At 47.2% G+C, this 26,643-nt stretch overlaps 1 protein-coding gene across 6 annotated transcripts in view; it reads left to right on the top strand.

Moving 5' to 3' along the window:
- Window positions 1-26,643, top strand: part of CHAF1A (chromatin assembly factor 1 subunit A) — a 215,236-nt gene that overhangs the window by 72,903 nt on the left and 115,690 nt on the right. For all 6 annotated transcript variants that reach the window (XM_033954408.1, XM_033954407.1, XM_033954406.1 and 3 more), the window contains 2 exons: window positions 2,739-2,980; window positions 21,633-21,693. In XM_033954408.1, the coding sequence (XP_033810299.1) occupies window positions 2,739-2,980; window positions 21,633-21,693 (303 nt within the window). The remainder of the gene's footprint in view (window positions 1-2,738; window positions 2,981-21,632; window positions 21,694-26,643) is intronic.

Below are 26,643 nucleotides of genomic sequence, written 5' to 3'. Positions count from 1 at the left end.
AAGTAACAACCTGTTTGTTTTTTTTGCATACTTTTGTTAACTATTATAGATTGGATGTGCTTGGAAAGATCAGAAGTTGTTTTTGAGCATCCATTTTAAGGATTGTTTTGTTGTATCCTACAGGTTCTGGACTGGACTGGTCTGGTGGAAATGATAAGGAAATATAAATTAGGTCTTACCTGATAATTTTCTATCCTTGAGTTCCAGCATCTCACTCAATTATACTGACATGACTTTCAGTTGACTTGTTTCTTGTTGTATTACTGTACATAGGTAATTCATGTTTATAAGGTTTCGAAGAAATATTATGGGGGAAAATTTGGAATTTGAGAGAGAGAAGGTTAATTCTAACATATGTTATTATTTGGCTATTTGAAATACTGAGCTCTTGGGCTGCATGGTGCCCTTATGGAGGAAGGTATAATGCACAGGTTTTGGACTAGTCTGATAGAACTCAAGTAAAGAAAATTAGCAGGTAAAACCTAAGGCCTCTTTTTATTAAACTGAGCTAGCAGTTTTTTGTGCCAGGAGCTGCGCTGAATGCCTCGTGCAGCTCCTGACGCTCATAGGAACTCTATGAGCATCGGGAGCAGCGTGGAGCATTCAGCATGGCTCCCCGCGCTAAAAACTGCTAGCACAGTGTAATAAAAGGGGGTATAAGTTCTCCTTCTTATCCAAATAGCTGTCAGCTTGGGAGGAAATGTAGAATAATGCTTTAAATATTTTGTATATTTATGTTCATAAGCTCACTAAATGTCATCAAAATTATTTGCCAAAAATGTATGTACAGTATTTACAAACAACAGAAGTAACACCTCCCCCCCACACCACCCCAAAATCTTGGGTTTCATCAAAGAATATGGTATCTTGTGCCATTAACCTTCATTTGTAGCTACCCAGGGCTGCTTTTCCTTACTCTGTTCCTTGCTAACTCATCTAGCCTAGTAAGTCTGTGAGATTCCTGGTCCAAGAATGTGCAGCAGAATTCCTTATGGAACTTGAATCATGAACCCTAAATCAGCTAATAGATGGCACTATTGTGCACTGATTGGTAGACTTTTCAGAACCTCTAGGTCTCTGTTTTACTCTTTGGGATCTTGCCAGGAATTTGTGACCTGTGTTGGCCACTGTTGGAAACATGATACTGGGCTTAATGGACCTTTGGTCTGTTCCAGTGTGGCAACTCTTATGTAGGAAGAACACTGTCTCTATAGTGTTCCTGGCCAGCTTTGGTGTAGAAGACCTAACTCAGGAACCAGCCCACCTTAAAATCTTTTAGATAATACTGTATAGTCTTATAAAAAATATCTAAGTTTAGTATTGGGAATGGACTGATAACTGATATCTGAGTTGTGTTTAGTGCTAGTGTTCTTCAACCTTTTTACACCTATGGACTGGCAGAAATAAAATAATTATTTAGTGGACCGGCACCGGGCTAAATCGCTGGCCAGACCCTGCCCATCTCCGCCCCCATAATAGTACTAATTGTAACACTATTTTTTCCATTCATTTTTCATATACACACACAATATAATCTTATTAACAACACATAATGTTAACCACAAAATTAAACTACACAAAGCACACTGTATGCTTCTCAACATTCATTCCTACTAGAACAGATAATTCCTATGCAAATACGGGACCAAAAACTAAAAGTACTAATATATACAAACAAACCTAAAGATGCAAAACTCTGCATGCAGTACAACCCGAGAGAAATAGAAACAAATGCTTTTCTTCCTGAACAGTGCAAAATACAGTGAGTAGATGTAAATTCTCAAAACTGACACAATTCAATCACTAAATTCAAAAATAAAATCATTCCCCCTACTTTTGTTGTCTCCCTCCATGCTGTGCCTTACCTTCTGGCCTGCTCCCGCCTGGCTGTTTTATGCCACCCTCTTTGTTATCTTCAGCCGGTTCCCTCTTCCTCATTGACACAGTGCACAAAGCCGCGGGCAGCGGCTCCTCACGCATCCCATGCCTCATCTGGAAGCCTTTCCTCTGACGTTGCAATGTCAGAGAGAATGCTTCTAGTTCAAGCGCAGGACATGCGTAGGAGCCGCTGCCCGCGGCTTTGTGCACTGCGGCAGTGAGGAAGAGGAAGCCACCCTGAAGATAATGCTACATCGATTGCACTGCGGATCAGCGGTTGAAGAACACTGTCTCGGGCCCAATGCACGTGCCGGATCTGTGGACCGGCAAGAAATTTCTGCGGACCGGCACCGGTCCGTGGACCAGCGGTTGATGAACACTGGTCAAAAGGAATTGCTTAAATTAAGACTTTTCATAAGCATGCTACCTGACTCGCTGAAAAGTCAGCTGAACTCTCTTGGCTACATGTTTAAATGGGACTTGAAGCAGGTTTGAGGAATTTTATTAAGAGAAAACTTTGCTTTTGGTACCGTTTGAGATGTCCAAAATATACATAGAATATTACTGTATTCTCTTCTTATTGTTTAAAAATCAGCTCTCTTATCAGTCTCCTAGGGTCTGCCATGTTTGGAACTGTACTACATTTTATGACACAGAATGAGATCTAATAGGTCCAAGTATTTATGCATGACTAAATCATCCTATTCTGTAAGTTTGCACTTAGGATAGTCTTGGTTGTTTTTGAGATCGTGTTTCTCTTTACTACTGCAAATGCTTTTAATTATTATTTTTTAAAGAATTCTCTCTACGTTAAATTGCATTAGGGTCATCTATCAATGTCTTGTTTCTGTGGCAACTAGGAGCAGGAGCGTGAAGAAAAGCGCCTAAAACTAAAAGCTGAAAGAGAAGAGAGAGAGAAACTAAAAGAGGAAGTAAAAGCTGCAAAGGACCGTGCCAAGGAGGAGGCAAAGAAGAAGAAAGATGAGGAGAAAGGTCAAAGGGAGAAAGAAAAAAGGGAGAAAAAGGAAAAAGAAGAGAGAGAGAAGGCCGAGAAACTGAAGCTGAAGGAAGAAAAACGCAAGGAGAAACAAGAAGCCTTGGAGTATGTTAGTTCTAGTAATCACAGTTCAACTTTACATAAAGGGAGAACAGCTGTTAGTTTTTAGAGCATCGGTTCCTATTTAATTCTGCAAAAATAACAGTTGATTTTGTTTCCTGCAAAAATTGTTTTATAGAGCCCTCTAATTGGCACTACACTTCTCCCTCCGTATTCACGGTGATAGGTGATTAACAGACCCATGAATACAGAAAAACCGCAAATAACTTTTTCATATGTTATTTGCGGTTTTCTATTAAAACCATTGTGAATAAGGTGAAACCGTGAATAAGAAAAAAGACCACATTCGTGATTTAAATTGAAAACATTTATAGTATTTATCTGTAAACGCTGGAAATCAGAAATTTTCTTTGTGCAGTCCTGGGAATCAGCGATTTTTTCTGGGAATCGGTGATTTCCCTGATGTCATTTTGGGGGAGGAGCCAGCAAGCGAAAAACCGCAAATAATCGAAACTGCGATTGCTGAAACCACGAATACGGAGGGAGAAGTGTATACTCAAAGCATATCTTAAATTACCAAATAAAAAATACAAACCTCTGTAGATGCTGGGGATTAACATAGATGTTCTTGACAGACCCCCACATCTTGTCACTCCAAAAAGTGTTATATTATGTAACCGTTTTATATGATTGTCATCAAATCAAAGTGCTTACAGAAGCGCCCCCCCCCCCCCACCCCCAGGTAATTTTTAAGTGTTCATTTATCTAAACTAATCTGAATTTCTGGATCAATCTTATCCAATACAGGTTCAAGGTGATTTACAATTTAAGATGCCCAAAGGCAGGAAGGGAAGTATTAGATACATCTCATCAATTGGAGGGGGTAACTCCCAGCAAGCAGATGGGGTAGAAGGGGCTAACTCCCTGAGCAGATAGGGCAGAAGGGGAAGGAAATACAATTGCATAGGAAAGCAATTTCAGATACAAAAAATGAATAAGATTTATTTTGGTATTTATTGATTGGGAGTGATTTATTGGGATCAAAGTGAAATAGAAGGGTGTATCCTGCAAGGAGGCACAAGTACAATTGTAAACAAAGGCATAGAAGAGGCAACTTTTCAGAGTGACAGGTATGACTAGCTACCTTGTTAGGCTGACTAAATGAACTATGCTATTCTTTTGCTGACTGTTACAATGTTTCTAGACTGCCTTTGAAGAGATTCATCCAAGGTAGTCTACAGCAGGGTTTCTCAACCCTAGGGGGTACATGGACTGCAGCAGAGTTTCTCAACCCTAGGGGTACGCAGGCTGCCCACCGCCGCTGCCGGTCGCCCGCCTGCTCCATTTAATTACCCCCCTCCCCTGCTGATACCGCAACTCTGGGAAGGGAAAGGCCAGGTATGTCGGAGAGAAGGTTACTGAGGTGACATTGCATATTTTATGTTTAAATCTTTTTTTTTTTTTAATTCCGTTTTATTGAAAATTTTTCATATTACAAACTCACATACCAAACGGTACAATGAAACAAAATTCAACAGTCGACAATGCAAGGCCCTCCAAGTTAATCCTTCACAAAGACCTAAAAGACCTAGACACGCCCCTCCAAGAGACCCACCCATCCTAAACCCCCCCAACCGCCCCCCCACCCCTGCACTTCAGTGTCAAAAGTTCAGAAGAGAACTTCTAGCTCTATGGGAAAGACCCTCCCAAACCGGAGCCCAAATTCTCTTAAATTTCCACCAGGGACCAGGGCCACCCCTACGTACATCCAAATATTCAAATTTTAATAATTTAAACAGTTCATTTTTCCACATCATGACTGTAGGCACCTCAGGTTGACGCCACAATGCATTTTCTGGCCAATAATGATGCTTTGTGTAACAGCAAATTACCCCCTCTAGACAAACCCAATGTAGTAACTTGGGGGAAAAAAGCAGAATATCCGCCCGCAGGGGGATCAGCTTTCCCAAATATAGTTTGTAAATACAGAGCAACAAAGGACCAAAAAGTCTGAAGTTGGTCACAAGACCAAAACATATGAAGCAAACCTGCTGGGGTGGACTGGCGTTCGGGACATTGAGCCTGAGAGGCAAACCCAGAAACATAAGCCCGGTAGGGAGATGCATACAACCGCAGAAGAAACTTGAACTGCTGTTCCTGCAAAACTATGGAACGAGTCAGCCGAGGTAGATGTTTCATAAGCAGGCGAAGGCCAGCCCCTTTGACTTGCTCAGAGGGAGACAAATCCTGGTTCCACACTGCTGCCACGACCTCAGAATCCCACTAAAACTCCTCAAACTGATTTGATGAAAACACAAACTAATCCTGGTCAGGCAGGGACAGAGTCAGGGTCTCACTCACCATATCCGCCATATCCTCATTCAAAGTAGCAGCATCCAAAGAAAGTAGGTAGTGAGACACTTGATGATAGTAAAGCCAGTCAGTGGCCTTCAGGAAACCATCTACTTGCAAGTCCTGAAAGGAACGAGGCACTCCCTCCTCCGTCACCACATCACACACATAATAAAGTCCCCGAGCACTCCATTGCTGTAAATACCGTATAGAGGCATCAGGATCCAGATCTCAGTTACCCCAGAGGGGCAGCAGAACCGTGGAGGTAAAAGGCAGATACATGCACTTGCACAACCATTGCCAACATTGTCGCATGGATTGCAACAAAGGATGACTCCGAGTAGGAAAAATATGATGAGGGCACTTCGCATGAAGATAATACAGCAAGTGGGTAGGCGCCATCAGTTGTTGCTCAAGGGTGACAGGAGTATAATGTTGAGTTCTTTATCCAGTCCACCAGGTGTCGGAGAAGGCAAGCTATGTTGTATATCCGCAGGTCCAGTAGTGCCAGTCCCCCATGCCCAACAGGGAGAGACAATTGAGTAAGTGTCATGCGGGGCTTTCTATTATTCCATAGAAATTTGCGTAATACAAAGTGATACACACCAATATCCTTCTTAGTAATATACATAGGAATAGTCTGCATCACATAAACCCACTGGGGAAACAAAACCATTTTGAAGAGAGCACTATGCCCCCTCAACGACAGAGGAAAATGAGTCCACAGACTCAAGAGATCTTTAGTTCTCCCCAATAACACAGTAAAATTTTCTCTATAAGCATGAGCTAAATTACCTGTAATATAGACTCCCAAATATTTTAGTTTGTGCTACCTTTCGCAGGGGGAACGGAAAAGACCAATTCGCGTAAGCATACCCACCAATGGCCAAAGCTTCCGACTTGTCCAAAATCAGTTCAAAACCAGAAACGCCCCCCCCCCCCCCAATTCCTAATCAACTGCAAAACCCCGAGGAAGAGACCGGCCTGGCTGAGTCAGCAACAATAAAATATCATCTGCGAATGCCAGACAATGCACCTCCTCCCGCCCCACAGAAAACCCAAAGACTGACCCATCCTCTCAAATCTGCTGCAACAAAGGCTCCAAAGATAAAATAAATAGTAAAGGGGACAGCCTTGGCGGGTACCACAGTCCAAGGAAAAATAAGCAGAAACCTGACCATTCACCAGCACCGCCGAGCAAGGATGGGTATACAAGAAATAGACCATATCCAGTAAAGGACCCCCCCTCCCAACTGAAATTTGTCCAATACAGAAAACAAATAATCCCAGTCCACACAATAAAATGCTTTACGGGCATCAAGACTAATCAAAAGAGCGGAAAGAGAATGAGTAACACTATTACCTAAAGCCGCCATCACCCTGTGAACATTCCAGTCCGCCTGCCTCCCGCGAACAAACCCAACCTGATCAGGGTTAATTAACTCTGGCAGAAAAACAGAAAGACGATTAGCCAAGATTTTAAACAAAAGCTTCAATTCGTAGTTAATCAATGATATGGGACAATAGGAATCCACAAAGACCGGGTTCTTACCAGGTTTAGGAATCAACACAACATGCACGCGATTAGCATGGATAGGAAAAGCCCCCATTGACACCACTCTAGTAAAAGAAGCCTCCAAGCGACCCTCAATATGACCCAGTAAGATTTTATAAAATTCTGAAGAAAAACCATCAGGTCCCGGGGCCTTCGAGAGCGGAGAGTCCTTAATAACCTGTCGAATTTCCAAAGCAGTAATAGGAGCATGAAAAGCCGCCCCCACGTCCCACTAAGTGTAGGGAGTCCAAATATGAAGCCGAAACTCCCAGGGAAGAAGGCCTCCCAGAGTAAAAGTCCCAAAAGTGATGAAAAAAAATCTCAGAAAGTCAGTCCTGGTCAGTAATAAAGGACTGGTCATGCAGAATCCCCTTACAAAAATGAGGGCCTCACCAAGGGTGGACTAGCCAAGCCAACAATTTGACGGAGTGATTCCCATATCTATAAAATCTATGTTTATAAAATTGTTCATAAAGTTTGCCCTGTAATGCCACCTGAGCAACCTGAAGGGAATCCCTAACCTCTAAACTTCTAGAAGCAATCCATTTACGCTTACAGACTGTAATGTTACGATGTAAATATAACAATTCCCGCGAATATGCTTTCTCCTGTTGGGCCACATAGGCAATAGTGTCTCCCCGGAGAACTGCCTTGGCGGCCTCCCATAAAAGCAAAGGATCTGAAGTCGAAGGAGCATTATCCAGGAGGTATTGTTCCCAACATTTAAGAACATAAGCAATGCCTCCGCTGGGTCAGACCTGAGGTCCATTGTGCCCAGCAGTCCGCTCACACGGTGGCCCAACAGGTCCAGGACCTGTGCAATAATCCTCTCTCTGTACCCCTCTATCCCCTTTTCCAGCAGGAAATTGTCCAATCCTTTCTTGAACCCCAGTACCATACTCTGCCTTATTACGCCCTCTGGAAGCGCATTCCAGGTGTCCACCACACGTTGGGTAAAGAAGAACTTCCTAGCATTCGTTTTGAATCTGTCCCCTTTCAACTTTTCCAAATGCCCTCTTCTTTTATTTTTCGAAGAATCTGTCCCTCTCTACTCTCTCTATGCCCTTCATAATCTTGTAAGTCTCTATCATATCCCCTCTAAGTCTCCTCTTCTCCAGGGAAAAGAGACCCAGTTTTTCCAATCTCTCAGCGTATGAAAGGTTTTCCATACCTTATATCAGATGTGTCACTCTCCTCTGAACCCTCTCGAGTATCGCCATATCCTTCTTAAGGTACGGCAACTAATATTGGACGCAGTACTCCAGATGCGGACGCACCATTGCCCGATACAATGTCAGGATAACTTCTTTCATTCTGGTTGTAATACCCTTCTTGATTATGCCTAGCATTCTATTTGCCTTCTTAGCAGCCGCTGCGCACTGTGCCGTCGGCTTCATTGTCATGTCCACCATTACCCCCAAGTCCCTTTCTTGGGTACTCTCATTCAATAACATCCCTCCCATCATATAGTTGTACCTCGGATTTCTGTTTCCCTCATGTAATACTTTACATTTCTCAACGTTGAACTTCATCTGCCATCTCGTCGCCCAATCCCCTAGTTTGTTCAAGTCCCTTTGCAGTTCTTCACAATCCTCTTTAGTCCGAGCTCCACTGAATAGTTTGGTGTCGTCCGCAAATTTTATTATCTCACACTTTGTCCCTGTTTCTAGATCATTTATGAATATATTACATAGCCACCCGAATATATTAAATAGCGGCCCAAGCACCGAGCCCTGCGGGACCCCACTCGTGACCCTCCTCCAGTCCGAGTAATGGCCCTTCACTCCTACTCTCTGTTTCCTACCCGCCAACCAGTTTCTGATCCTTCCACCCCATGGTTCTTCAGTTTCCGGAGTAGGTGTTCATGGGGCACCTTGTCAAAGGCTTTTTGGAAATCTAGATATATGATGTCTGTGGGGTCTCCTCTGTCCATCAGTTTGTTAATTCCTTCGAAGAAGTGCAATAAGTTCGTTAGGCATGATCTCCCCTTGCAGAAACCATGTTGGCTGGTTATCAGAAGTTTGCTTCTTTCAAAATGTTCATCAGTGTTTTCTTTTATCAGTGCTTCCGCCATTTCCCCTGGAACCGAGGTCAGACTCACCGGTCTGTAGTTTCCCGGGTCACCTCTTGATCCCTTTTTAAAGATGGGCGTAACGTTGGCTATCTTCCAATTCTCCTGGATCACGCCTGTTTTCAGGGATAGATTGCAAATTTGCTGCAGTAGTTCCGCTATTTCCTCCTTTAATTTCTTTGGATGGATTCCGTCTGGACCCGGAGATTTGTCAGTTTTTAGTTTTTCTATCTGACTGCGTACATCTTCAAGGCTCACTTCCATGGATGTTAATTTTTCTGCTTGATTTCCATTGAAGAATTGCTCAGGTTCCGGTATGTTGGATGTGTCTTCGTTTGTAAATACAGACAAAAAGAACACGTTAAGTCTTTCTGCCACTTCTATCTCCTCCTTCATCACTCCCTTCCTGTCTCAGTCATCCAGCGGTCCCACCTCCAACCTAGCCGGCTGCTTCCCTTTAACATATATAAAGAACGGTTTGAAATTTCGTACTTCCCTGGATAGCCTCTCTTCATACTCTCTTTTGGCTTTTCGAACCACACGGTGACATTCTTTTTGATACTTCCTGTGCTCTTTCCAGTTCCCCTCAGTTTGCTCTTTTTCCAATTCCTGAATGAATTTTTCTTATTGCCTATCGCTTCCTTCACTGTTTTAGTTATCCACGCCGGGTTTTTTGTTCGATTCTTTTTGCACCCCTTTCTGAATCTGGGAATATACAGGTTTTGCACCTTGCTCACCATGTCCTTGAAAAAAGACCAGGCATGTTCTACCGTTTGCCATTTTTTGGAAGTGTTCCTAAGTTTCTTCCTTACCATCTCCCTCATTGCTTCGTAGTTTCCTTTCCTGAAGTTGAAAGTTGTTGCTATGGTTCTCTTTCCTTTCGGTATTCCTACCTCGACCTTGAACTTGATCATGTTTTGATCGCCGTTTCCCAACGGTCCCACTACTTCCACTTCCTTTGCAGGTCCCCTTAACCCATTTAGGATTAGATCCAGAGTGGCATTTTCTCTCGTTCATTCTCTAACAAGCTGCTTAATGAAGCAATCCTATATAGCCTCCAGGAATTCTGTCTCCCTAGCGCATTTTGAGCTTCCAAGACTCCAGTCTATCCCGGGATAGTTGAAGTCTCCCATAATAACCATGTTACCGCTTTTGCATTCTCGCTTTATCTCGGCTTCTATTTCTTCATCGATATCCCCGGTTTGCTCGGATGGACGATAGTATAAGCCCATCTTTATTTCAGGCCCTTTCCTTCCTGGTATTTTAACCCATAGCGATTCTGCTGTGTCCATTCTTGTCGATTGTATGCTTTCTTCTATGTATAGGGCTATTCCACCTCCTTTCTGTCCTGACGTGTCCTGGCGATAGAGCTTGTACCCTGGCAGTGCTGTATCCCATTTGTTATCTTCATTCCACCATGTTTCAGAGACTCCAATGATATCTGTGTCCTCTGCATTGGCCATGGCTTCTAATTCCCCCATTTTGTTTCTTAGGCTCCTTTTTGCATTGGCCATGGCTTCTAATTCCCCCATTTTGTTTTTTAGGCTCCTTGCATTAGTATATATGCAATTCAGATCCTGATGTTTTCTTGTCTTCATTTCCTTTCCCTGCGCTTCAGTCTTTAGCTTCTTCTCTTGTGCTACAATCCTTCTAACCTCCTCTTCTGGGTTAGTCAACTCCTGTAATTTGCCCATTGTTTCTTCCCAGCCTTTCTTCCCCTTAGTATCGTCACGGGATACCTTCTTTCGAATCGTCGACGCTTGGTCGACTGCCGGCTTTCCCCTTCTTCTTAGTTTAAAGCCTGTTCTATTCCTCTCCTGATGTTGTTTGCTAGAAGTCTAGTTCCCGCCGCGCTCAGGTGCAGTCCATCTCTCCTGTAGAGCTTGCTCTTGCCCCAGAACGTTGTCCAGTTCCTCACGAAGTGGAATCCTTCTTCCTCACACCATCTCCTCATCCATGCATTTATTGATTGTAGTTCCTCCTGCCTTTTCACATCTGCCCTCGGTACCGGTAGGATCTCTGGGAACGCTAGTCCTCATCTTCAGCTTCCTTCCCAGAATCTTGAACTGTTCTTTATCCCAGGACAAGCAGGCAGGTATTCTCACTAGTGGGTGATGTCATCCGACAGAGCCCCGATGCGGACGTCTACAAGCATACTTGCTTGAAGAAACTTCAGAAGTTTCGAGATGCCCGCACCACGCATGCGCGAGTGCCTTCCCACCCGATGGCCCGGGCGTGTCTCCTCAGTTCTTTTCTTTCCGCGGAGCTGAGAAGTTTTACTTCAATTCTGCGCTAATTGAACCCGTGTTTTTTGCCTTCTATTCGCTGCGGTTTTAAGTTATTTTGCTCTTTATCGTGTGCTTTCTTTGTTTCTTATTGTCAAAAAAAAAAAAATTTCTTCCGGTGACGCGACCGGGTCAGCCGCGTGGCTCAGGCCCTGCTCCTTCGATCTTGTGGCGGAGCTTTTTTGGCCTATGTCCCGGCCAATTACCGGTTTTAAAAAGTGCAGCAAGTGCCAGCGCGCAATTTCGTTGACGGACCCGCATCGACGCTGCCTGCAGTGTCTTGGTCCAGAACATATTCCGAAATCGTGACGGCCTTGTTCCATTCTCACAGCACGTGCTTTTAAACATCGCTGTTTGTTGTGGGAGTCGATATTCAAGATGGAAGCTGCTAAAGAACCTTCGGCTTCGATCAGCGCTTCACCGGTACCCGTGAAGCCTTCCACTACTCCTGCAGTGTCGGGTCTCCTGAAGCCGGCCTCCTTCGTTCCGGCTTCGACCACGCCTCCTGCTCCGGTGCCTTCCTCCGTCCCTCGGATCAGGTACCTCCTCCCACCATTCCACCGGTGGTTATCAAAGTGCCGAAAGTTTCTAAGCCAAAGCACTCGACCACTCGGGACCGCAAAGACCGTTCAGGAGGTCCCACTTTGGGTGCGGCTCCCTCTTTGTCGGCTTCGTTACGGTCAATTATGGAGGCTCAATTTCTCGACATTATGACCACCATGGGGCCCAAGTGGCTGGCCACGATACAGGGTGATCGTTCGGTTCCCCCTCGGGGGGGCGAGCCGCCCCCTCCACCTCAGCCGCTTGCTCTCGCTGCTCGGTGAGGAGGAGCGGCGCTCGGGGGACTGGGCCTTCGAGGCGGGCCTCGTTTAGTGACATGCCTCCCTTAGAGCCCATTACACCTCCGGACGAGGGTGTTTGGAATCTCCCTTCGGGTAGTCGCAGTCCTGGGCATCGCCAAGAAGAGTTCTTCTGCACTCCCTATCAAGCCTGGAATGCGTCTCAAGAGGCGTCGAATCTTCCACCGCTTCGCTCGACTGCTTCAAGCCCTATCTATTCCTTGGAGGCTTCTGGGAACCAATCTAAGCACCACCGGTCCAGATCTCCTTCCAGACATCGGGAGGGGCATCGATCCAGGCATTCTTCGAGGCATTCCTCTAGGCATTCTACAGTCTCGCCTCAGAAGAAGCTCCCTCGGGTGGGGTATTCCTCTTCGGATGTTTCTCCCCCTCCGGGCCCGGAGTACGAGGATACTTATGGCTCGTTCTTGCCCTGTCTATCTCAGGTCTCCCTGGACCCCGAGGCTTCGACTTCGTCCAGCCCATCCCGCCGGCCTGTGTTGGCGGATCAATTGTCCTTCTCCTCCTTCCTCAGGCAGATGGCGGATGACCTTGGTATCACCTTGGACTCTGGTTCCCGATACTCCAAGGAATACCTCGATACCATGCATTTGCCTCATCCCCCTGCTGAGTCTCTTCGTCTGCCTCTGCACAAACTCCTCGACCAAACTTTCATGAGGTGTTTTGAGACTCCGTACTTGGATGCCAGGTACCGAACGGTGCATCACAAGGGATTCGAAGGCTCTCAACTCTCTCATCAATCCCTGTTGGTCGAGTCCTCCCTCAAACGGTCTTACCCGTCCCAGGTTTATGCCTCGTTGCCTCCGGGCAGGGAGGGCCGGACCATGGATAAGTTCGGGAGGCGCATATACTAGAACTCGATGATGGCTTCCAGAGTTCTCAATTACATCTTTCATTTTGCAACCTATTTGGAGTTCTTCCTGCCTGTGCTTCGGAAGTTTACACCTTACATCGAGTCTCAAGCTCGTTTCGAATTTGAGGAGGTGGTCGCCTCCAACTGCGCTTTCAACTGATGCAATCTTCCTACGATGCCTTCAAGCTCTCGGCACGAGCTGCTGCCTGTTCCGTGGCTATGCGTCGCTTGGTATGGCTTCGGACCATTGACATGGACCCGAACCTCCAGGACCTGCTTGCCAACGTCCCCTGTGCGGGGGCAGATTTGTTTGACGAATCCATCGAGACCGTGACGAAGAAGCTGTCGGACCATGAGAAATCCTTTCAATCCATTCTTCGTCCCAAGCCTAAACCTGCGCAGTCTCGACCTTCTCGACCACCCCTGATCTATCAGCAGCGCTATTCTCCTAGGCAGGCTCCTGCTGCGAGACAACCAGCGAAGGGCAGCCTCCACAGAAGGCTCAGCAAAAACCTCAGCCTTCTGCTGTCCCGAAGGCTCCTCAGCCTTTTTGACTCTCTGGTAGGGAGCATAACCAGCACCGTTCTGCCGTCCCCTGTTTTTCCCATGGGGGTCGCCTCCATCATTTTTATCATCGATGGGCGGCTATCACCACCGACCTTTGGGTCCTTGCTATCATCAGGGTAGGATATTCTCTTCAGTTCCTTCGAGTCCCCCCGGACCACCCTCCAAGAGAGTATCCTTCCAACTTGACTCAGACCGCCCTAATTCTTCAGGAAGCTCAGGCTTTGCTCTGGCTTCGGGCTGTCGAGCCGGTCCCTGTGGACCAACGCAACCGGGGGTTCTACTCCCGGTATTTCCTTGTTCCGAAGAATACGGGCGATCTGCGTCCCATTCTGGACCTCAGGATCCTCAACAAGTTCCTGGTCAAGCAGAGATTTCGCATGCTGACCCTTGCTTCTCTCTACCCCCTCCTCGAGCAGAACGACTGGTTATGCTCTCTGGATCTAAAAGAGGCCTACACTCACATTCCCATTCATCAGGCCTCTTGCAGATTCCTCAGATTTCGGGTGGGACATCTACATCTGCAGTATCGAGTGCTTCCATTTGGCCTGTCCTCGTCTCCCAGAGTCTTCACGAAGTGTCTGGTAGTAGTGGCTGCAGCACTCCGGAACCAGGGTCTTCAGGTCTTTCCCTACCTCGACGACTGGCTAATCAAGGCCGCCTCGGCCCCTGGGGTCGTCTCGGCAACACTAACCACGATTTGGTTCCTGCAGAGTTTGAGCTTCGAGATCAACTTCCCAAAATCTCATCTGCGGCCTACCCAGGCATTTCCCTTCATTGGGGCGGTTCTGGATACTATTCAACTCAGAGCATTCCTTCCTCCACAGCACCTGGAAGCTCTTCTTCATCTCTGCCAGTCAGTGTCTTCTCGCTAATCCATCTCAGCGAGACACATGATGGTCCTCCTGGGCCACATGGCCTCTACAGTTCATGTGACTCCTTTTGCCAGACTTCACCTCAGAATTCCTCAGTGGACGCTGGCTTCTCAATGAACGCAGGTGTCAGATCCTTTGACTCGTCACATCATAATCACTCCTGCTCTTCAGCAGTCTCTACATTGGTGGATGACCTCTTCAAATCTATCCAGAGGTTTGCTGTTTTACACTCTTCCCACCACAAAGTTCTCACGACCGATTCCTCGACCTATGCATGGGGAGCTCATCTGGACGGTCTTCGCACGCAAGGCTTCTGGACCAGTGCGGACTGGCTGTGCCATATCAATCTTCTGGAACTCAGGGTGATCTTCTATGCTCTTCAAGCGTTTCAACATCTGCTTCACGACATGGTGGTCCTCATTCACACGGACAATCAGGTCGCCATGTATTATGTCAACAAGCAGGGGGACACGGGCTCAGCCTCCCTCTGCCAGGAAGCTCTCAGGGTCTGGGATTGGGCGATTCGCCACAACACCTTCCTCAAAGCTGTCTACATTCAGGGGAAGGACAATGCATTGGCAGACAACTTGAGTCGTCTCCTCCAGCCTCACGAATGGACTCTCCATTCCAGGCCCCTTCATCAGATCTTCTCCCAGTGGGGGATGCCTCAGATAGACCTCTTTGCTGCCCCCCACAACTTCAAACTGCCTCAATTCTGCTCCAGGATCTACACTCCTCATCGCCTCGAGGCAGATGCCTTTCTGCTGGATTGGGGGAATCGTTTTCTGTATGCGTTTCCTCCGTTTCCTCTCATTCAAAAGATTCTGGTCAAGTTGAAATCCGACCATGCCACCATGATTCTGATAGCTCCTCGGTGGCCCAGACAGCCTTGGTACTCCCTTCTACTTCAACTCAGCAGCAGGGAGCCGTTCCTTCTTCCAGTGTTTCCTTCGCTGCTTACTCAGCAACAAGGATCTCTACTCCATCCCAACCTGCTGTCTCTCCACCTGACAGTTTGGTTCCTCTCAACGTAACTCCCCTCCAGTTTTCCCAGGCGGTGAGGGATGTGCTGGAGGCTTTCAGGAAGCCTGCTACTAGACAATGCTACTCCCAAAAATGGACTAGATTTTCTACCTGGTGTGTTTCTAATCGGAAGGAGCCTCAACGAGCCTCCCTGTCTTCTGTTTTGGACTATCTTTTGCACCTCTCTAATTCTGGCCTCAAGTCTACATCAATACGAGTCCATCTGAGTGCAATTGCGGCTTTCCATCAGCCTCTGCAAGGGAAACCTCTCTCTTCTCATCCTGTGGTTTCCAGATTTATGAAAGGTCTTTTCCATGTCAATCCTCCTCTCAAACCTCCTCCAGTGGTTTGGGATCTCAATGTTGTCCTTTCTCAACTTATGAAACCTCCTTTTGAGCCTCTCAACAAGGCTCCGCTGAAGTTTCTCACTTGGAAAGTGGTTTTTCTGGTTGCTCTCACTTCTGCTCGCAGGGTTAGTGAGCTTCAGGCCTTGGTGGCGGATCCGCCTTTCACGGTATTTCATCATGACAAGGTGGTCCTTCGCACTCATCCGAAATTCCTGCCTAAAGTGGTCTCTGAATTTCATCTCAACCAATCCATAGTTCTTCCTGTGTTTTTTCCAAAGCCTCATTCTCATCCTGGAGAATCAGCTCTTCACACTCTGGACTGTAAACGTGCTTTGGCTTTCTACCTGGATCGCACCAAACCACACAGAACTGCTCCTCAACTTTTCGACTCCTTTAATCCGAACAAGTTGGGACGCCCTGTCTCGAAGCATACCATCTCCAACTGGATGGCGGCTTGCATCTCTTTCTGCTATGCCCAGGCTGGATTACCCCTTCCCTGTAGAGTAACAGCCCATAAGGTCAGAGCAATGGCGGCCTCTGTGGCCTTCCTCAGATCGACACCGATTGAGGAGATTTATAAGGCTGCCACTTGGTCCTCGGTTCATACATTCACCTCTCATTATTGTCTGGATACTTTCTCCAGACGGGATGGACAGTTTGGCCAAACAGTGTTACAAAATTTATTCTCCTAAGTTGCCAACTCTCCCTCCATCCCATTGAGGTTAGCTTGGAGGTCACCCACTAGTGAGAATACCTGCCTGCTTGTCCTGGGATAAAGCAATGTTACTTACCGTAACAGTTGTTATCCAGGGACAGCAGGCAACTATTCTCACGTCCCACCCACCTCCCCTGGGTTGGCTTCTCTGCTAGCTACCTGAACTGAGGAGACAACGCCCGGGCCATCGGGCGGGAAGGTACTCGCGCATGCGCGGTGCGGGCATCTCGAAACTTCTGAAGTTTCTTCAAGCAAGTATGCTTGTGAGACATCCGCATCGGGGCTCTGTCGGATGACATCACCCACTAGTGAGAATAGCTGCCTGCTGTCCCTGGATAACAACTGTTACGGTAAGTAACATTGCTATCAGCGTGCTTCTTCTGTAGTCTCTCCTGCTGACATCATTCGTCCCGATGTGGATCATTACTGTGGTCTCCTCCGTCTCCGCTCCTTCCGGAATCTTTCCAATTTGGTCCACAATGTCCTTGGTTCTTGCTCCTGGGAGGCAGGTCACTAGTCAATCCTGTCTACCTCCTGCTATGTGGCTGTCCACATGCCTCATAGAAACATAGAAACATAGAAGATGACGGCAGAAAAGGGCTACAGCCCATCAAGTCTGCCCACTCTGCCTACCCACCCCCTGTCTATGCCCTAATGACCCAATTTCCTTATCTTGACCCTCGTAGGGATCCCACATGGGTATCCCATTTATTCTTAAAGTCTGGCACGCTGTCTGCCTCGATCACCTGCACTGGAAGCTTGTTCCAATGATCAACCACTCTCTCTGTGAAGAAATACTTTCTGGTGTCGCCATGAAATTTTCCGCCCCTGAGTTTGAGCGGGTGCCCTCTTGTGGCCAAGGGTTCCTTGAGAAAGAAAATATCATCTTCCACTTCGACACTTCCCGTGAGGTACTTAAATGTTTCGATCATGTCTCCCCCTCTTCCTACGTTCCTCAAGAGTGTAGAGCTGCAATTTGTTCAGTCTCTCTTCGTACGAGAGACCCTTGAGCCCCGAGATCATCCTGGTGGCCGTCCGTTGAACCGATTCAATTCTGCGCACATCTTTACTGTAATGTGGCCTCCAGAATTGCACACAGTACTCCAGATGAGGTCTCACCATGGCCCTGTACAACGGCATTATGACTTCAGGCTTTCGGCTGACGAAACTTCTATTGATACAACCCAATATCTGCCTTGCCTTAGATGAAGCCTTCCCCACTTGATTGGCAGTTTTCATGTCTGCACTGATGATTACTCCTAAATCTCGTTCTGCTGAAGTCCTAGTTAAAGTTTCTCCGTTCAAGAAGTACGTCCTGCATGGATTTCCGCTTCCGAGGTGCATGACCTTACATTTCTTAGCATTGAAGCCTAGCTGCCAGGTTGAGGACCAACTTTCCAATGTAAGCAGGTCCTGCGCCATATAATTCTGTAAACTGCATTCACTTACTATATTACATAGTTTGGCGTCATCAGCGAATAGTGTTATTTTACCTTGAAGCCCTTGAGTCAGATCCCCTATGAATATTTTGAAAAGGAGTGGACCCAGGACCGAGCCCTGCGGCACTCCACTGGTCACCTCCGATGTTTTAGAGAGGGTACCATTAACCACCACCCTCTGAAGTCTGCCACTCAGCCAATCATTGACCCATGCAGTTAGTGTCTCTCCTAACCCCATCGATTCCATCTTGCTTAGCAGCCTGCGGTGTGGGACACTGTCAAAAGCTTTCCTGAAGTCCAGGTACACGTCGTCCAAAGACTCTCCCAAGTCCAACTTTCTTGTTACCCAGTCAAAGAAGCTGATGAGATTGGATTGGCAGGACCTACCCTTGGTGAATCCATGCTGACTGGGATCCCGAAGATTCCCTTCATTCAAGATCGTGTCCAATTTGCTTTTAATTAGTGTTTCCATGAGTTTGCACACTATTGATGTGAGACTCACCGGTCTATAATTCGCAGCCTCTGCCCTGCAACCCTTTTTATGCAGAGGAACGACATTAGCTAATTTCCAGTCCAGGGGAACTTTCCCCTTACTTAGGGAGAGATTGAATAGCTCAGCCAACGGTTTCGCCAGGACATCGCTCAATTCTCTGAGCATTCTTGGGTGCAAATTGTCTGGTCCCATGGCTTTGTTCACCTTGAGTCTTGCCAGTTCACTGTAAAATTCACCTGGTGTGAACTCAAAATTCTGAAACGGGTCTTCTGTGCTTTGTGTTGCCTTCAACTGGGGACCGTGTCCCGGTGCCTCACAGGTGAAGACTGAGCAGAAGTATTCATTCAGTAGTTCGGCTTTATCGGAATCTGCTTCCACGTAACTTCCGTCCGGTCTTCTAAGGCGTACTATCCCGCCTGTGTTCCTTTTTCTGTCACTAATATACCTGAAGAAGGATTTGTCCCCCTTTTTAATGTTTTTTACCAGAATTTCTTCCACTCAAAGTTTTGCCTCCCTAACTGCCATTTTGACCGCTGTAGACCTGGTCCTATATTCTACTTTTGCCTCTCTTTTCTCCGTGCGCTTGTAGGAGAGAAACGCTTTTTTCTTCTCCTTAATGAGGTGCGAGATCTCCGCGGTGAACCATTGGGGTTTATTGTTTCTTTGTCGTTTATTTACTGATTTTATGAAGCGGCTAGTTGCTTCATGTATGGTTGATTTCAGTGTTAACCACTTAGCTTCTACATCATCGGTCTCCGCTTGGTCCTGCAGCGTCTGATGGACGAAATCTCCCATGCGTGCGAAGTCTGTGCCCCGGAAATTGAGTACCTTTGTTTTCGTGTTTGATCTAGGGAAGCCTTTCCTAAGGTTGAACCATACTATATTGTGGTCGCTGGAGGCTAGCGTATCTCCTACTGAGACCTCTGAAACGCTTTCCCCGTTGGTGAGTACCAGGTCGAGGATCGCCTGGGCCCTAGTGGGCTCCATTACCATTTGTTTGAGACGTGCTCCCTTTATGGAGGTTAAGAGCCTCCTGCTACCGCTGGTTATCGCTGAAAATGAGTTCCAGTCTGCATCAGGCATATTGAAGTCCCCTAGCAGTACAGCTTCTCCTCGTAGAGTGATATTCTCTATGTCTTCAATTAATTCTGCGTCCATGTCTTCCAGTTGTCTTGGGGGTCTGTAAACCACACCTAGATACAGGCATTTTTCTCTGCCTCTTGCCAGGTTTACCCAGAGGGACTCCCCGGTGTACTTGACATCTGTGATCCTGGTGGTTTTGATGTCCTCTTTAATGTATAGAGCTACCCCCCTCCTAACCTGCCCTCTCTGTCCTGACGAAGTAGATTGTAGCCCGGTATAGCCATATCCCACCCATGTGAGTCCGTGAACCAAGTTTCAAATATTGCCACCACATCTAGGTCGGCATTCCTTATTTCAGCCTCCAATTCTAGAATTTTGTTACCTAAACTGTGTGCATTGACATACATGGCCCTCCATATCTTGTGTTTGCTAAGTCCCTGTGAGGCGTATCCTACCCGAGTCGGTGTGACTCCCAAAGAACTGTTTGCAATGTGGGTACTTACCTTGGACATGGAAGCGGAGTTTTGACTCACCTCATCAGGATAATTCCTTTCTGCACTAATATGTGAATGGGTACCCTCCCCCGACTTACCTAGTTTAAAGCCCTGTGAAGCAGGCGGGCTAGTCGGTGTCCGAAGACGTTCTTACCCCTACTGGTCAGATGGAGTCCGTCTGGTCCCTGAAGTCCTTGTAGCGCTTCCCCATGGTTTAGGAATCCGAAGTTCATATCCCGGCACCATCCCTGTAGCCACTCGTTCGTCCTCAGGATACGTTCATCTCTGGCTCTTCCCTTGCCTCTAACTGGGAGGATTGATGAGAAAACCACCTGCGCTCCTGTCTGCTTCAGCCTCTCACCCAGTGCTCCAAAGTCTCTGGTGATGGTCTCCAGATCAAGTCTCCCACTAGGATCGCTGACTTTCCTTTCTTTAATTTTTGCTTTGGTCTCAGGTCAATGTCCTTGGAGTGCTTTGCTGCTTCTTCTTCTATGTCCTCGATGTGCTTCGCTGTTTCTTCTTCTTGGCATTGACTTGCCATTTTTCCCCCCCCTCGTGCGGTGTTCCTCTGTGGGCGTCTTCTTTGAGGTCATCTGCTTCTTGTTCTCCCTTCCTTGTTGGTGTTGGTGTAATTTCATCTTCCATTTGGAGTTCGTTCTCTTCCACCCTTCTCCTGTAGGCTTCCTCAATGAATTTCTCGAGTTCCCTGACCTCCTCCTCAATTTGTCTCTCATTAATGAAGTCTCCAGCTGTCCTGATTGGGTCCTCCATACTGTAAAGTCCTTCTAGCTCCTTTATCTTGCCCTCTAGTCGCTTAATTTCCTTCCTTCTTCAAGCTTTTCAGCTCCTGACACCGACCGCATACATATGAATGTCTCCCCGAGGGGAGGTAGTCATACATATGACAGTCTGTGCAGAACACTGGAAAGCTCATCTTCTGGTTTCCCTCTGCTTCCATTGTCGTTCCTACTTTAAGATAACAGTTAACAGTTTACGTGTGACCTGCTGATGTTACGTATGTAAGTGCCCTCTGAGTCTGCTTTGTGTCCTCTCTCTCTCTCTGTCTTCTGCTGATCTATGCCTATCTGGAAGGAAAGTATTGGCACAACGTGCAGCCATAGTCTTATACAGTATCTAAAGCACAGAGACACCAGAGCTATACACCTATAGGAATGCAAGAGATGAGCCATGATATGAAGTATACATTCTGTTGTGGATATCTATTTCTTAGCACAATAACTGAATGACATCAGTCTGAATTGCAGTAAGAGTTGACTGGTCTCCAGATTTTGATATAGGAACTCGTATCCTTGTGCTTTTCCACTGTAACGATGTCATACTTTTACAGTAAGACATAACTTATTCCACCAGGTGACGTAATTCACCTTAGATAGATCTTTCCAACAATGTAGAATATTTTTTGTGTATTGAATATTTTTGAGAGCCAGGAAAAGCAAGATGTTAAGCAGCCTCGCATTATGGTCAGGCAGCGTGTGCAGTAGGCTGTGATGACCAAATATTACATAATTACATCCTAAATTTGATAAACGTCCCCCTCCTTCTCCCCCACAATTACATACCCCCTCCTCCAAACCACCCACACAGTTAGTAGGTGAATATTTTAAATTGTTTTACCCACCCTATAATACAATATGCTTAAACTGTTACTATGGTGTTTCCTTTCAAAGGGCTAAGCAAGAAGAAAAAAGAAAAAAAGAAGAAGAAAAACGGTTAAAAGAGGAGGAAAAGGTATTTTGTGGAAAGCATTGGTTGGAGATATGGCATTATCTGTACATTAAGACCTGTTTCTGTTTGTGGATACATAGTGGTGTTGCTGACTATGGGAGACCAAGGACTGTTAATAGAATGATGTTGCACTAGAAATAAAGTGCTTTTAGTTAATGAAGTTTGCATAGTATTTTAATGTATACATAATACTGATTTTATATATGCATAGAACTGTTTATCCCAGGACAAGCAGGCAGCTATTCTTGACTGATGGGTGACGGCACCGACGGAGCCCCGGTACGGACACTTTTAGAGTGATTGCACTCTAAGAACTTGGAAAGTTCTGGTAGGCCGCACCGCGCACGCGCGAGTGCCTTCCCGCCCGACAGAGGCGCGCGGTCCCCAGTTTTCTAGTTTCCGCGGAGCTAAGAAGACGCACGTTTCAACGGCTGTTGAACTTTTTCTAATTTTTTTGCCTTCCCGCTCGCGTAAACTCCTTGGGAAATATTGTTTCCCTCTTTTTATTTATTTTCCTTGTTAAAAAAAAACCAACAAAAAACCGAATTTTGGTTTTTCTTCCATTTTTTCGTTTCGCCCCAGCGGGGCCTGCTGCCACCATCGAGGCCTCGGCCTTCGATTTGGCAGAAGCCGTGTTTACGTTCATGCCCCCCCAACCCGGCTTTAAAAAGTGCCAGCGGTGCGCGAGGCCTATTTCTAACTCTGACCCGCACAACTGGTGCTTGCAGTGCCTCGGACCTGACCATCGGGCGTCCACCTGCACACGCTGTGCCACTCTCCAGAAAAGAACCCTTAAAAACCGGCAAATTCAGCAACGGTTGTTATTCGGTACCGACATGTCGGACTCGGCGGCACCGGTCCCTACTTCGACCCCGACGCAGTCGGCACCCGTCTCGTCGACGCCGCGCGATACCGCGTCAGCGTCGCACCAGTCAGGTAAGCCGGCTAAGAAGCCTTCCCCGCTGGAGCGTCCTCCGGTCAAAGTAGCAGAGAGCCCAATCCTGCCGACCGCGAGGCGCCCACGGAAGTGCTCCGCTCCGATAGAGGTAAGCCCCTCGACATCGGGTTCCTCTTCGGAGTGTAGAGCGGCACCCAAGGTACCGCAGAAGAGAAAAGCGGTACCGGTGCCTTCTTTAGACGAGCGCATTGCTGCCGTCTTACAAGTGCAATTGGAGAATCAGTTAAAGCAACTCCTTCCTGCACTACTGGTACCGAACCTTCCGGTACCGGTCCGGTCTGAGCCATCGGTGCCGATAGTTCCACAGCCCATGCTCTCGGCTTCCTCTTTGTCGGCACCGACACAGTCTACTTCCATGCCAGTCTTAGCACCGGAGTCGACTGCTCAGCATCAGGCTGTTCAGACGTCGGCACCGGTGCAACTGCAATCTCCCAGTACCGTCTCTATGAGATCAGGAAAATCGGTACGCAAATCCCGACACCTGGATCCCTCCACTCCGGAATCTCGACGCAGTTTTCAAATTCAAGACCCTGATCTGTGGGGTGATTCAGAAGACCCTATGCTCTCTGAAGGGGAATGTTCATCTGGTGATGAGGATCCTTCTACTTTAGATCCATCCTCTAGACCAGATGTAACTTCATTTTCATCCTTTTTAAAAGAGATGTGTGACTCTCTCTCTATTCCCTTGGAGGCTGAGTCGAAAAAATCCAAAGCTTTTCTTGAAGCACTGGATTTTGACCAACCTCCAAGGGAATATCTCAAGTTACCTCTCCATGATATCTTGAGAGAAACTTTTTACAAGAATTTGGAGACACCCTTGACTATCCCTGGAGCACCTCGCAAATTAGACTCCTTATACAAGGTCATCCCAATTCCTGGGTTTGACAAACCACAGCTCCCACATGAGTCCCTATTGGTTGAATCCACTCTAAAAAAATCCACGGGAGCTAGTGTGTACGCCTCAGTCCCTCCTGGCAGAGAGGGAAAGGCCATGGACAAATTTGGCAAACGGCTATACCAAAATGCCATGTTAGCCAACAGGTCAGGGAATTATGCATTCCACTTCTCCTTTTATCTTAAACATCTCGTTCAAGATCTAACTGCTTTTGAGAAGTACCTCCCTGACCGTAAAAAATCTGCTTTTCGCCACACTACTTCATCACTGTTGCAGCTTAGGAAGTTCATGGTCAGGTCGATATGACACCTTTGAGCTGACCTCTCGGGCCACAGCTATGTCGGTGGCTATGCGTCGACTGGCGTGGCTCAGAGTGTCAGAACTGGATGTCAATCATCAAGATCGACTGGCTAATGCACCGTGCCTGGGGGATGAGCTGTTTGGAGAATCCATGGACTCCACCACTCAAAAGTTGTCGGCACATGAAACTAGGTGGGATATTCTCCTCAAAACCAAAAAGAAAACCCCACCTTCCAGGCCTTTTCGCCAGCAGTCGGCCTACCAACGTAGATTTGTTGCTCGTCCTTTGCCACAAGCCCCGCAGCAACCCAGACGTCAGCGGCAACAACAGAGGCCAGCTGCTAGACCAGCTCAGCAGCAACAACAGGTGAAGCCTCCCCCTTCACAAAAATCCACTCAACCCTTTTGACTTGGTTCTCCAGGACATAGCCGGTCTCCATCCTGCTGCCCATCTTCCGCAGCCCATAGGAGGACGCCTTACTCTCTTCATAAGCCGTTGGGAATCCATCACCTCGGACCAGTGGGTCCTCAACATCGTCCGCCACGGCTACTCTCTCAACTTTCAGACTCTTCCGGGCCAAAGTATTCCAAAAGAGTCTGCTTTGAACTCTCCTCAGTCCTCCCTCCTTCTTCAGGAAGTTCAATCCCTCCTCCTTCTGAACGCCTTAGAGGAAGTTCCTCTAGATCAAAAGGGGCAGGGATTCTACTCACGTTATTTCCTAGTCCCCAAAAAAACAGGAGATCTCAGACCCATTCTAGATCTTCGGGACCTCAACAAATGCTTGGTCAAAGAGAAATTCAAAATGTTGTCTCTGGCCACTCTTTACCCCCTTCTCAATCAAGGCGACTGGCTATGCTCCCTCGATCTCAAAGAAGCATACACTCACATACCGATCGATCTAGCCTCCAGGAAGTATCTCCGCTTCATGATCAATCGTTGTCACTACCAGTACAAGGTACTGCCCTTCGGTCTTGCCTCCTCTCCAAGAGTGTTCACCAAATGCCTGATTGTGGTGGCTGCTTTTCTTCGTACCCACCACCTTCAGGTGTTTCCTTATCTGGACGATTGGTTGATCAAGGCCAATGCACCTCAGACAGTTCTCACGGCCACCAACCAGACCATTCTGTTTCTCCGTTTGCTGGGATTCGAGATCAATCTACCCAAATCTCATCTCATCCCCACTCACAGACTTCAATTCATTGGAGCAGTCTTAGACACAGTCCTCATGAGAGCGTTCCTACCGTCCAACCATCTTCTCATGCTTCAATTTCTATGTCAACAGGTGCTTCTACAGGCGTCCATCTCTGCCAAGCGCATGATGGTTCTCTTGGGTCACATGGCGTCTACAGTTCATGTCACCCCTTTTGCACGTCTTCACCTACGCACCCCTCAATGGACCCTAGCCAACCAGTGGTCCCAAGCGATGGATCCCTGCTCACGACACATATCTGTAACATCATCTCTTCGTCAGTCTCTACAATGGTGGTTGATATCCTCAAATCTATCCAGAGGTCTTCTGTTCCATCTACCTCCCCATCAACTGGTTATCACCACCGACGCCTCCCCTTATGCCTGGGGAGCTCATTTGAACGAGTTCCAAACTCAGGGACTTTGGACAGCCCAGGAAAAGAGACATCACATCAATTTCCTGGAACTCAGAGCGATGTTTTATGCCCTCAAGGCCTTCCAACATCTCCTCTTTCCTCAAGTTCTCTTGCTGTGCACAGACAATCAGGTTGCGATGTACTACATCAACAAGCAGGGTGGGACGGGCTCTCGCCTCTTGTGCCAGGAAGCCCAGAAGATTTGGACTTGGGCCATAAATCACCATCTATTCCTGAAAGCTATCTACATTCAGGGAGAACAGAATTGCTTGGCGGACAAGCTCAGCAGAGTTCTCCAGCCTCACGAGTGGACACTCGATCCTCTCACTCTGCAGTCCATCTTCACTCAGTGGGGCACTCCTCAGATAGACCTCTTTGCAGCCCCTCACAATCACCAGCTGCCCCTCTTCTGCTCCAGACTCTACACTCCTCACCGTCTGGCAGCGGATGCATTTCTCCTCGACTGGTCCAATCTGTTTCTGTATGCTTTCCCTCCTCTGCCTCTCATGTTGAGAACCTTGTTCAAGCTCAAGAGGGAACGAGCCACCATGATTCTGATTGCTCCAAGGTGGCCCAGGCAACATTGGTTCTCCCTTCTACTTCAACTCAGTTCCAGGGAACCTTTTCTTCTTCCACTGTTTCCTTCTCTGCTTACACAACAGCAGGAGACCCTTCTACATCCCAACCTCCAGTCTCTGCACCTGACAGCTTGGTATCTCTCGGGCTGACTTCTCATGATACACTTTTATCTCAGCCTGTTCGTTCAATTCTGGATGCCTCCAGGAAACCTGCCACTCTGCAATGTTACCATCAGAAGTGGACACGTTTTTCTTCCTGGTGTTTCCTCCATCAACATAATCCCACTTCCCTTGCAGTGGAGACTTTGTTGGATTATCTCCTTTCTTTGTCTGACTCTGGCCTCAAGTCTTCTTCAGTCAGAGTCCACTTAAGTGCTATTGCAGCGTTTCATGAGCCAGTCCATGGAAAGCTCCTCTCAGCTCATCCCCTGGTGTCCAGGTTCATGCGGGGTCTTTTCAATGTTAAACCACCTCTTAAAGCCCCTCCTGTTATCTGGGATCTTAATGTGGTTCTTTCCGTCTTAATGAAGCCTCCATTTGAACCTTTGGCTACTACCACTTTCAAGTTTCTCACTTGGAAGGTACTTTTCCTCATCGCCCTTACCTCTGCCAGGAGG

This window comes from Geotrypetes seraphini, chromosome 8 (genome assembly GCF_902459505.1).
Source record: "Geotrypetes seraphini chromosome 8, aGeoSer1.1, whole genome shotgun sequence".
Taxonomy (NCBI): Eukaryota; Metazoa; Chordata; class Amphibia; order Gymnophiona; family Dermophiidae; genus Geotrypetes; species Geotrypetes seraphini.
Note: the sequence above shows the minus strand (reverse complement) of the source record. Positions and strands in the feature narration are given on the sequence as shown.